Source organism: Rhineura floridana, chromosome 22 (assembly GCF_030035675.1).
Source record: "Rhineura floridana isolate rRhiFlo1 chromosome 22, rRhiFlo1.hap2, whole genome shotgun sequence".
In the NCBI taxonomy this organism is placed as follows: domain Eukaryota; kingdom Metazoa; phylum Chordata; class Lepidosauria; order Squamata; family Rhineuridae; genus Rhineura; species Rhineura floridana.
In genome coordinates this window covers 19883554-19895203 of record NC_084501.1, presented here as the reverse complement: position 1 = coordinate 19895203, position 11650 = coordinate 19883554, and the positions used below count along the sequence as shown (strand labels likewise).

General features: G+C 47.6%; 1 protein-coding gene across 1 annotated transcript; it reads right to left on the bottom strand.

The window, feature by feature from the left end:
* Nucleotides 1-575: 575 nt before the first annotated feature.
* WDR74 (WD repeat domain 74) lies at nt 576-11336 on the bottom strand. Its single transcript, XM_061606481.1, has 11 exons — nt 11171-11336; nt 10197-10306; nt 8889-9010; nt 8098-8161; nt 7252-7395; nt 6638-6739; nt 4705-4805; nt 4417-4472; nt 3920-4065; nt 2218-2274; nt 576-1202 (listed from the first exon to the last, which is right to left on the bottom strand). The coding sequence occupies exons 1-11, from the start codon at nt 11229-11231 to the stop codon at nt 1002-1004; spliced, it is 1164 nt and encodes a 387-aa protein (XP_061462465.1). The 5' UTR covers nt 11232-11336; the 3' UTR covers nt 576-1001.
* Nucleotides 11337-11650: the final 314 nt, after the last annotated feature.

The window sequence follows — 11650 nt, the reverse complement described above, 5'->3', positions numbered from 1 at the left end:
TATACCACTCAATTACAATAGTCTATAAGCAGTGTACAAGAAACTAAGTACACTGCAAAATAGTGTGCTCAGCTCCTGCTTGCAGACTTCCCATCAGCATCTGGTTGGCCACTGTGAGAACGGGATGCTGGACTAGATGGGCCACTGGCCTGATCCGGCAGCCAGGCCCTTTTGATGTCCCCACAGGCAGCATGGAAATGCAGCAGACATTTCTCTCTGACCCTCTGTTGGCAGCACCTGGCAGGCTAGTAAAGTGGCTTTTTTAAAAGGCCGGTAAATCTTTGGAAAGAGCTTATTTACAAGATTCCGTAAACCATGGCTAAGTTAAGTTATTCTAGCTGAACACATTATTCCCTCCAAACAACAGAAAAAGACCTGTGCACACCCTATCCCAAGCGGTCCCAAACTTGGGAGTTAGAACTTGCTTTCACCCACCACAACTCCAACTCGCTCCCCTCCCTTTTTTAAAATGAAAATACTAAACAGGACAGGGGGCGACAGGGAGATACTTCCTCTACCTGCCACTCCACAGCTTGCCTGATAAAACAGGCAAAAAACAGCCCATGTTCAGAACATCTTGTGCAAGAAGGTACATTTTAATAAAATCAAGTAGTCTGAACTGCACAGCAGCCAATATGAGCCCAGAGAAGTGAAATGGAGATTTCATACACATACATGGGGACAAACAAACTTGCCGTCCCATTAGAGTCTGGAAATGGAGCCTCTGCTGCACAACATCTAATTCTGGCCACGTAAGCCCCTCAGGCCCAAACAATCATCTTGGGGCTGGCATGAGGTCATAAGACCTCCCGTGGCAAAACTGTCCTACAGAGCAGCAGAGGGCAGCTCAGAATCACCCTGCGTCTCTTCCCCATTGATTATCCAAGGCCTTTGCTCATGACAAACTCATGTCTGAGTCTAGATCCCGGAGCTTTGGCACCTGCCGCCTCTGTTATCAAAAAGGTACAGGCCATCTCCCTGGCACCCCCCTCCCCAAGGTATCAGGATTCAGCTTTTTTAATCTTCTTATGCTTTTTGAGGGCTTTGTCCTTTCGGGGTGCCTCACTCCCCACGTTGGAGCATGGCTGTGCTTCCGCTTTCCGCTTGGTGGCCACCACTTCCATGGAGGCCCAGATCTCATCTTCATCCTCTTCCTCCTTCACGTCACTCTGGACGTCAGCTGAAGGGTCGAGGCCTTCCTCCTGGAGAAAACAGATCAAGCACGCATTTGGACCTTAATACAGTCTTCCCAATAAACGCTCAACACATGAGTAACATTGCGTTTCATTCTTAGACCACCCCCAGCCTTAAAACTGCAAAATGAAATGGCCTGCCTTCAAGCAGATCCAGACTTATGGCTACCCTATGAACAGGGTCTTCATAGTAAGTGGTATTCAGAGGGGTTTTCCCATAGCCTCCCTCTGAGGCTAGTCGTCCCCAGCTGGCCAGGACCTGCTCAGCTTGCCACAGCTGCACAAGCCAGCCCCTTCCTCATCTGCAAGTGCCAGCTGGGGGCAACCGGGCTCCTTGGGACTATGCAGCTTGCCCACGGCTGCACAGGTGGTAGGGCACGTAACCCCTGAGCCACTCCCTGTGGGGTGATCTTTAGCTGGTCCTTGACACCCAGGAGACACGAACAGGGTTTGAACTCACAGACTCTGGACTCCCAGCCAGGCTCTCCTCCCCACTGTGCTATACCAGCTGTTCTAAAATTGCAAAGGCAAGTTAAAAACAACAAGAAGAAGCATCTCTTCCGCCTTAAATGGCTCAAACTAGGGATGAGGAAACTTTCACCCTGAGGGCCACATTCCTATCTGGGCAGCCTCCCGGGGCCACATGCTGGCGGTGGGGGAGGCCAGAGGCAAAAGTAGGTGGAGCAATGAATATAAATGTTGCCTTTCTACAGCAGGCTAGGGTCTATACACTCCCCTCCTCTCCACCCTCCGTTCAGACAAGCAAGAGGCATTGTCGGCGTTCCAGGATAATTCCAGCCTGGCCAAAACACGCAAGGAGGCTGCAAACGGGGATGGGAGAGTTCTCAGGGCCAGAAAGAGAAGCCTGGAGGGCTCCATTCAGCCCCCTGGCGTGAAGTTTCACACCCTTGGCTGAAACATGCTCCAAAACGCCAAGTTACACACCAGTTCTGGAGAGGGAGCCTCATCGCAACCAGGAATGGTAATGATACCTCCTCTGCAGTCCTTGTTAGTTTTGACTCACCTCCCATTTCTCTCTGCTGGTCAGCAACAGGCAGTTCAATCGAGATTTCAGATACACCTGTAACCAAAGAACATTCTTTTTTCAGTTAAGAAGTAGGGTGGGACAAAATACCTACGTCAGCCTTCTTGATGCCCTCCAAGTGTGTTGCATTTGAGCTTCCATCGGGCCAGCACAGCCAACAGAGTTGAGAGTTGTAGTCCAGTGACATCTGGAGGGCACCCGGTTACAGGAGACTGATCTTTTCAGAACAGGGACTTCTGAAGTTTTTGGCTTAACCCCCCCCCCCTGCAGTTAATGATAAGGTCAATTAACATATGGCCATGTTCTCCCTCCACTGTCTGAGGTCGTCTGCCTCTGCATGACAGTTGCTGGAAATTGCAGGTGCGGAGAGTTGCTGTTGCCCTCAGATCTTTGCTTTTGGGCTTCCCAGAGACATCTGGTTAGCCGCTCAGGACAAGATGCTGGACTAGATGGGCTTTTGGCCTGACCCAGCAGGGTTTTCCTTATGTCATGGCTCTAATTAACAGAATAATTATTCAGTCCTCATGAACCTAAGGGGACGTGATCAGCAGGAAACACCTTGGTACTCCTAGGAGCTGCCCAGTTGGGGATGACCCATGATAGGGCCTTCTCAGTGGTGGTTCCATTCATAGAATGCCCTCCCTGGTGAAGTGCATCTGTCTCCCTCATTACTGAATTTCAGGAGGAATTTAAAAATATTCGTGTTTACCTCCAGGCATTGGATGGCAGAAAGACACTGCTCCTTTCAACCCTGAGATCGCTGGGTGAATGTTTTTAAAATGTTTAAATTGTTTAAAAAAATTTTTTTTAAAAAAAGATTTAGCATTAATGCGTCTGCCAGTGGGCTACTTTAGGAAGAAGGGCAGGATACAAATCATCAACATCACCACCACCACCACCACCCACCAAAAAATCCATCAAGGACTGAACAGGATTGTGCCATGCATTCCAGAGTGTCAATTGGAAAATAAATTTGAAAAACATTGAAGGGGAGGTGGAGAGAGTAAGAGATGCCTGACTTGAGCCCCTTATGGTTCACAACATCCTGGAAGAATTCATGACTGGCTGGCTGGCTGGCTGCCAGGCTGGAACCCTGAACAGGAGCATCCTACAGGGAGGCGAGTATACACTTCAACACAGGGCCCACTTTAGGGGTAGCGAACCTGATGGACTGCAGCTTATTACATTTATATTCCACCCTTCCTCCCAGGAGGAGCCCAGGGCAGCAAACAAACAACAAAACACACAAAAATATTTAAAACATCTTAACAAAACATCTTAAAAAGCAATTCCAACAAAGACGCAGACTGGGGTAAGGTCTCTCCTTAAAAGGCTTGTTGAAAGAGGAAGGTCTTCAGTAAGTGCAGAAAAGATAACAGAGGTGGTGCCGGTCTATTATTTAAGGGGAAGGGAATTCCAGAAGGTCGGTGCCACCACATTAGAGGCCCGATTCCTATGTTGTGTGGAACAGACTTCCTGATGAGAGTGTACCTGCAAGAGGCCCTTCACCTGCAAAGCGCAGCAATTGACTGGGTAGATAAGGGGTGAGATGATTTTGCTACTGACCATTGGCCATTCTGGGGGGGGGGCAGATGGGAGTTGACCAACATCTGGGAGGGGCCACAAGTTCCCCTGCCTTAATCTGTGCGCAGCAACCAACAGCGTCCTGGCTCCTCCTCACCTTATGCTCCAGGCGCTTGTGCTGGAGGCTGTGCACGCGAAGGAAACGGTCCAGCCCGCATGAGGCCACCAGCGGAAGCATAGGGTGGCACTGGATGGCACGCACGCTGCCAGCAAAGCCCTTGAGGCACTGCACCAACCGCCCTGCTACAAGACAACAACAATTGCTGGGTTATGAGAGCAGCCTGAATTCTGCTGTTGCATCGCTGAAGAGCAGGATTTGGGATGCAGATCCCCCAGAAGTCCAGCTTTTAAAATACACACCCACAGACCGAGCAAGTTCCTACAACTGCTTGGTCAAACGCCAGTCTGCTTGCTTGAAGAACCTTCCCCACCTAGCCAACAAGCTGCCTCTCTAGCTACATGTCAAGGCCTTTTTCTGTCCTCCTCCTTTTGCCCACCTTGTTCCCCCAGACACCTCTGCAACTCTCCTTCCAGATTCTCTTCGGAGCGAAAGCCCTCTTCCCACCCACCCCGCTTCCTCCTGACCTTACTTACCTTGCCGAAGATCGATGACTGCCACATCCCCTCGTGAGCTGCCCACGACAACAGCGCTGCAAGTGTGGGGTGGGGAAGGAGGAAATAAGACTTTTTTTTAAGTGTTCCCCATTTTGCAAAGGAACACCATCCCTGCAGGCCGCGCTCTGCTGCCAGCAGCCAAGGACACTCCTGGTTTGGGGATGTATCCTCGAGCAGGAAAGTGGCCCTACATGAGCGTAGGGATCCGTACATATCCACCTTTCCCGCCCGCAAAGAGAGAAGCTTTGGAAGAGAAGGGAGACTCACTTTGCATCCGGAGTCAGCGAGAGGGCAGTGAGTGGGTACTCGCTGAAAGTGGCCTCCAACACAGGGCGCCGCTGCGGGGAGCTGGGATCATAGAGCCGGACCTGGAGGCAGAAGATAGTGAGGGGTGGGAGGCTGCACTGGCAAAAATAAAAACAAACAGTCTCCCAAAAGTTACAATCCTTTTTCAACCTGAGTGCCATATTCCTTTCTGGGCAACGTTCCAGGTGCCATATGCCGGTGGTGGGCAGAACCAGAGGCCAAAGTGCATAGAACAATGGATGCGAATTCTAACTTTGTACAGTAGGCTAGTACCTTCAGACTAATTCAACCCCTCTCTATCCTGCATCCACCCAAGGAGGAGGCATTATTAGACTTCCATTCCAGCCAGCCAAAAACACTGAAGAGTGTGTGTGGGCAGGTTGTGGAAAGTCCCGAGGGCCAGACAGAACGGCCTGGAGAGTTACATTTGATTCCCAGGCCTGAAGTTCCCCATTCCTTCTGTAAGCGGATGAAACAATGAAGTTCAAGTCAGGATAAAGCTTACCCAGCTGAGTTAACTTATTTTGGCTGTACATCCAATGCTTGTCCGAGTCAGAGTACACTCATTATAACTAATGGACATGACTAACTTGGGTCTCTTAATCGCAGTGGGTCTACTCCAAGTAGAACTGAGCTGACTACAATCCACAGTGCTTTGCACAATAGTTTGCTAGAGAACAGAAGGTTCAAAACTAGTGGGAATTTTTATTTATTTAAAAACATGGGTCCCCTTGCTTTCCCATCTGCTGATCAGCAATATAAAAACAGAACATTTAGAAACCTAAGAGAACAGCAACATCCTAAATACAACGAGCAGCAAAACACATCCCAAAGCCAGATAATACACAGGGGAAACTCGAAACTCCCAAATGCACTCTGTAACAACAGACTCTTAACTGGCAGGCCACATACAAATAACAAGAGAGCCTGGAGAGCCTCTCTTGGGGAAGGGGTTCCCACAGAGACAGTTCCTAGAGGGGCCCTTTTCAGCAATGGCTCCTCTGGTTATGCAACTTTCAACCTAGAGAGACTCGCCAGATACCTACGTTAACATCTTTTCAGTACCTGGCCTTTTAACATCATTTTAATTTTTAAAAAACATCTGCCATTGATTTTTAAACATTGATATTGTTATTAGTCTCACTTTTGATAACGGCTGGCTTTTTTAAAGCCCTTACAAAGTTGTTTTAGCTCTCTTTACACACCAACCAAGCAAGTCAGTATTGCTTTTACGCTTTACTCTCCTAGATTTGTATGTAAAAATTGCCTGTATTATTTTTTTATATTTTAATTTTGTTTTAAAATTTAGTTATTGTATGTCACCTAGAGATATTGTGAGGTGACCAACAAATAAATAAAGTTGCACATCTATATTTATACATTTACAATAAATGTAGATGCCAACACTGAGAAGGCTCTGCCTTGTATTACCACTCACCATATATCAGACAGCAGGGAAATACAAAACACACTTGCAGTTCCCAAACCCTTTTTGAAAGCAGCCCCACAAAAAGTGCATCAGAGTTGTCTGGTCTGGATGTTACTATGGTGAAGCAAGGGTGGTCACATACAAACTGCTTCAGAGCAGGGCAGCATAAATGCCATCCTCAGTCACAAACTGACACAGCCTTGTAGCTTATGTTGCTTGGGAACAAAAAAAAAAATCAGTGCAGTCTTGATATCGCTGGTTAAAATTGGTGCAGTTTTGAAATGTTCGGTCTGTCATCTTGATTCCAAATGGTGTCCAATGGTATTCAAACACAGACAAAACATCTGCTCCTTGATCTCAGGGGCCATCATCCAAAATTTGGCTGTGATATCTTAAGAGCTGTCCAAATGAACAGCAAACAAACCACTTTCAAAAAATATATAGTTGATTTCCCCCTGCTTCTACCTGGTGGTGTCCAGTGCAGGTAACAATTTTCTCTGATCCAGGTAAGAACTGCACGTCCCGGACCCAGACAGGCACTCTCAGGTCAAGCCAATCGTTCCGCACCTGTTGACAGGAGAGCAAGGGGTGGTGTGAACACAGTAGGTGCCCTTCTCTCAGAAATTGCACACAAAAGGACAGGTTCTGCATCCTGCAGGATGTGAAAAAAATCTGTCCATCTTGAATTGGAAGATTCGGGACAGACAAGATAAAGTGCTTCTTCACACAGCACATGGTTAAACTGTGGAACTCACTCCCACAACGGTAGTGGTGACCACCAATTTGGCTGGCTTTAGAAGAGGATTAGATAAATGCACAGAGGATGAGGCTATCAATGGCTATTAGCTAGGATGGCTGTGTTATCCCTTCCACTGTCGGAGACAGGATGCCCCTGAATACCACCTACTGGAAACTGCAGGAGGGGAGCATTGCTGTTGCGCTCAGGTCCTGCTTGCAGGCTTCCCAGAGGCATCTGGCTGGCCACTGTGAACACCGGAGGCTGGACTGGATGGGCCGTATGTTCTTACCCATGCATCAATCTAGGAGAAAGGATCCCAAGTGGTTTATGCTAAACTCACATTTTTGGCTCGGAAAATGGGTTCCTGCGGCTGGTGTAGGTCCCACACCTTGAGACAGTTCTCCTTCCCACCTGTGGCCATGCGGTGAGGCTGTTCTGGGTTCTGGCGCATGCGGCACACACCGGAGCCCACCTGGATCTCCACCTGCCATGTGGGAGATAGAGGTGACAGTAGGGGTGTACAAAGCCATAAAAATGCATATGCTGGTGGACAGACTGCCTCCAAGAGTCAGGTTCAACAACCTCAGCTAGGCAAATACATCGGGCCGCAGACTAATCACTCTCATTCTCAGTCCCTCCCCAATATGTAACAATATTAAGAGTGTGTGTGTGTGTGTGTGTGTGTGAGAGAGACGATCCACCTTTTCTGAAGGGATGGCTACAGCAACAATTGTATAAAGCAGGTGGTGGGGAACCTTTGGCCTTCCAAAAGTTGCTGAACGACAACTCCCATCATCCCTGGCCATTGGCCATGCTTGCCAGGGCTGATGGGAGTTGCAGTTCAGCAACATCTGGAGATCCAAAGTTTCCCCACCTGTGATATAAAGCACTGTTGTTTTTTTCAAAAAGGCTGTTTTCATTTTACAGCAGGCCTGTGCTAAAGGTGAAATTCTACAGGACAATAAGAGAGCCATAGAATTTAACTTCCTGAAAAAAAGTCAGCTCTTTTAACAAAGAAACCCCATCAGGTTTCTAGCCCTTAGGACTGTAAAGATATTTTTTAAAAATTGAAATCACGCAAGAAAGAATCTTTTGTCTCTTTAAAAGGCTAACTTTTTGTGGACTGGACCCATTCCTTACACTCCCTATCTCCCAGATTACACACACACACAAACACAGGGCTCACGTTTTCAGAGGAAGCATCCCGCCAGACCTTCAGCAAGCCGGACTGTACACACGTGACAAGGGAGCTGTAGAAATTGGTTGAACCGTGGAGCAGGAAGAGAGGCAAGGGATTGTGGGGCAGGGGAGAGAAAAGGTAGAGAGAAACAAATTTGTCATAAATGCAGAGAAGGCACATAAGCGCCAATGGCAATCCTTTCCAAGTAAGGAAAAAAGCCAACAAAGGCTTACCTGCTAACGCTGAATAATATAGCACATGATATGCATGCAGAAGGTGCTAAGTCAAGGCCAGGGGAAGGGGAGTATGGCTCACCCACAAGCATCAAGGCTACTCACTGTCCAAGGCAGAACACTGGATCTTTGGGCATGATCCAGGAAGGCAATTCTTACATCGCCTCCAACACACTAATCAATGCACACACTTCCGCTGCAAGTCACTGTATTCAGAGACACCATCACACACATGGATCTGTGCATGAGCCCTGGGAATATTAGGGGTCATCGAATTTTTAAAAGGCGTGTCTCTAATTATTGATAGAACATTCTAGGGAGAATGGATAAAGAGAAGCCAAGAAGGCTACAACTTCTAGGATGTTGATTAGGGCTGGAGAACAGAAAGATGCATCATAGTATTGCCCCCAAGGCAAAAAAACACTTTAGGATCACCCCTGTTGAATCCTGAGGGTCACATCAAGGAATGTGGAGATGATATGGTGTCAGTGGCTAAGAAGATGCCTATTCTTTTCTGCTGGGGTAGGTGATGGCTACAGAGGATTTGAAGGAATACAATCTTACTTGTCAAGCACAGCCAAGCCACAAAAGGGCCCCTCGCCTCCTAGACAGTCTCGGGACTCAGTAAACTTGCCCTTCTCAGTGCTGAACAATCTGACCGATCCATCAAGGCATCCCACAAAGATCTGTGAGGAACACGGGGAAAGAGAACGGAAACGATGAAGGAATAATAATTGGCACCTCCCTTGCTGCTCTCTTTTAGGGAAGCGACTGTAGCTGAATGGTAAAGCACATCACTTGCATGCAAAACAGTATTTTAAGGGGGTTAATATAAAGGTATCGAGAAGTATGCAAATCAGCCCTCCTGGAAAAATTAACTCAAGAGTGGTTCATGACGTTTTAAAGAGATATATATTTGCTTCTGTCTGGTGGAGATTGATAGAATTTGTTTATATAATGGTTCATGGCTACACTCCACCAACAGCCCAAGCCTGTCTCTGGATGAATTAATTTTTTTCTTTCTTTCCCCTCTTTTTTGTCTTTTGAATCCATGGTTGTATAGAATATACATGATATTTACTGGAAATTTAAATTATTATTTCAGGGTTTTGAGGCTGGATTTTCGTTTTTGTAATGCTGGCTCTGTATGTCTTTTGACTGCTGTATCTGATGAAAAATGTAATGTCACCAGTGGGGTAAGTTTTGAATGTTTAGGAAGTAATATTATTTGTGGGGAAAACTTAATAGAAAGATTAAAATAAAATAAAAAGTCCCAGGTTCACATCTCTGGCATCTCTAGTTAAAATGCCCTCAAGTAGGGGGCCCAGAAAAGGCCTCTAATGAAGTCTTTGCAGAGCCGCTGCCAGTTGAAAATCATGCTAGGCTCGATGTCCTGCGGGTTTGACTCCGTAAAGCAGAGCTGGGGAACCTTTGGCCCTCCGGATGTTGTTAGACTCCAACTCCCATCAGCCCCAGCCACCATGGCCAACAAATAGGAATGACAGGAACTGTAGGTCAGCAACATCTGGAAGCCCAAAGGTTCCCCAGCCCTGCTGTAAAACCAGCTTTACACATTCAAGTCCTTGTCAATGAACTCAGTGCCTCTGCACATTTTGCCCATAACCTAGGAACTGGTTTCACTTCTTGGGGATGGGCTGTAGGTCACCTCAGTGGCAGAGCAGGTTTGATCTCCAGGGAAAGACCTCGGTCTACAAAAGATCTTGGAGAGCTGTAGACAAAACTGAGCAAGATCGTCTGACCCAGCAGTTTCCTCAATTATATATTATCTTGTCATTGCACATTTTCTTTCCCTAGCATCCAGTCCTCTAAACCCTGCCAGCTCCCTTGGGGGGTGGGGGGTGGTCCCATCACCTCGGACTCATAGGGATCCCCCCAACACATGGAAGTAACAGCTTCATGTCGACTGAGCACCGCATCCCCCGACTTATAGTTTGTGGCCTGTTTCTTCTGTAGGTTGATCCCTAAAAGGAGACAAGGGAAATAAAAGGAATGTTGTTTGGAAAGGGAGGGGGAGAAACAGGCTGATGGTAAACTCTTTCTGTGCAACTCATCCCCAGGAAAAAGGAAGGTGTGGGACTGATGGACCTCGGCTTGCCCCTTACAGCTCACTAATCTAGCTCATTCCTGTCAAGTCTATAATGCAGGCTTGTCAATCGCTCCTGGTGCTGTGGCCTTTAACATGGGCTTGATCTACACCAGGGGTGACAAACCTGTGGCCCTCCAGACGTTGCCCCAGCCAGCATGGTCAATCACCTGGGATGATCTACAACAGGTGTGGGGAACCTTTGCTCCTCCAGATGTTGCTGAACTACAAATCCAGTCATCTCCGGCCATTGGCCACGCTTGGCCAAAACACAATACAAGAAATAAAAGCAGCAATAAGAATATAATTAAAATCATACAATCTCTAGCACAGTGCATTACAATTGGCACAACAGGCAGACCTTCAGCAGTTTTCAAGTGTTCCATAGGGAGCTAATTTTAGGAACCGTTAGACTAAACAGAAACTTATTTCTGTAAATAGCATCATATGAATAATAAAAAGACATTCCCTTTTTCCTCATCTACTCCTATTGCAACGCCCCGCTATTTCCTTCACTCAACATGTGCCTCAAAAACAAAAGTACTCTACACATGCTCAGAAGCCAAAGCAGCAGAATTTCCTTTTAGAAAACGGGCAACCTCACCACCGGCCTGCCGCCAGCAACAGCACTCCCGCTTTCTCCTCAGTCATTCCCCCTACCAACCACGAAATCCTATCCGTTACCCCCAACATCGCTAAACAAAAGTCATACAAGCCCCCGGCAGGACGAGCCCCCCATTACCTTTCAGGATACCCGTCTCAGATCCCACCCACACGTGGTTGCCCCTCGCCGGAGACGCCATTTCTACCCTCGCTCCGCCTCTAACCCTCCCACGCTGACCCAGTCCTGCGGGAGGGAGGAATTAAATTGAGCCGGACGTTTTAGTCAGATACCGGAAGGAGGTTTTTAAAAAGCCCCTCGCGGAAGTAGCAGCCGATTCGCCAGCGCAGCTTCCTCGGTGTTACACTCATATTATTCCCACTAGCATTCCTTTCCCCTTTCCTAGTGGTCCCTTTTATTGCCGGATGGCGGGATTTGAACTTGCAGCTGTTTTAGGGATCTTCCTGCCTAGATACCCCCCCCCGAGCTAATGCCAACTAGAGAAAGAAGGAGAATTTGCAGGCATTTAACCCTGGAGCTGCAAAGGAATCGCAAGCCCACCGCTTTCCAGTTTGCGTGGCAGTGAACACGATGCTGAGCTTGCCTAATAGTGCCATCTTA

What these genes read in the sequence shown, in the direction of transcription:
- WDR74 (XM_061606481.1), bottom strand. Translation starts at nt 11,231, where the DNA reads ATGGCGTCTCCGGCGAGGGGCAACCACGTGTGGGTGGGATCTGAGACG. An exon ending in GGCTTGGCTGTGCTTGACAA is followed by an intron (nt 8,162 to 8,888) that starts GTAAGATTGTAT and finishes CAATTTCTACAG; the next exon opens with CTCCCTTGTCACGTGTGTAC. An exon ending in CCAGCAGAGAGAAATGGGAG is followed by an intron (nt 1,203 to 2,217) that starts GTGAGTCAAAAC and finishes TGTTTTCTCCAG; the next exon opens with GAGGAAGGCCTCGACCCTTC.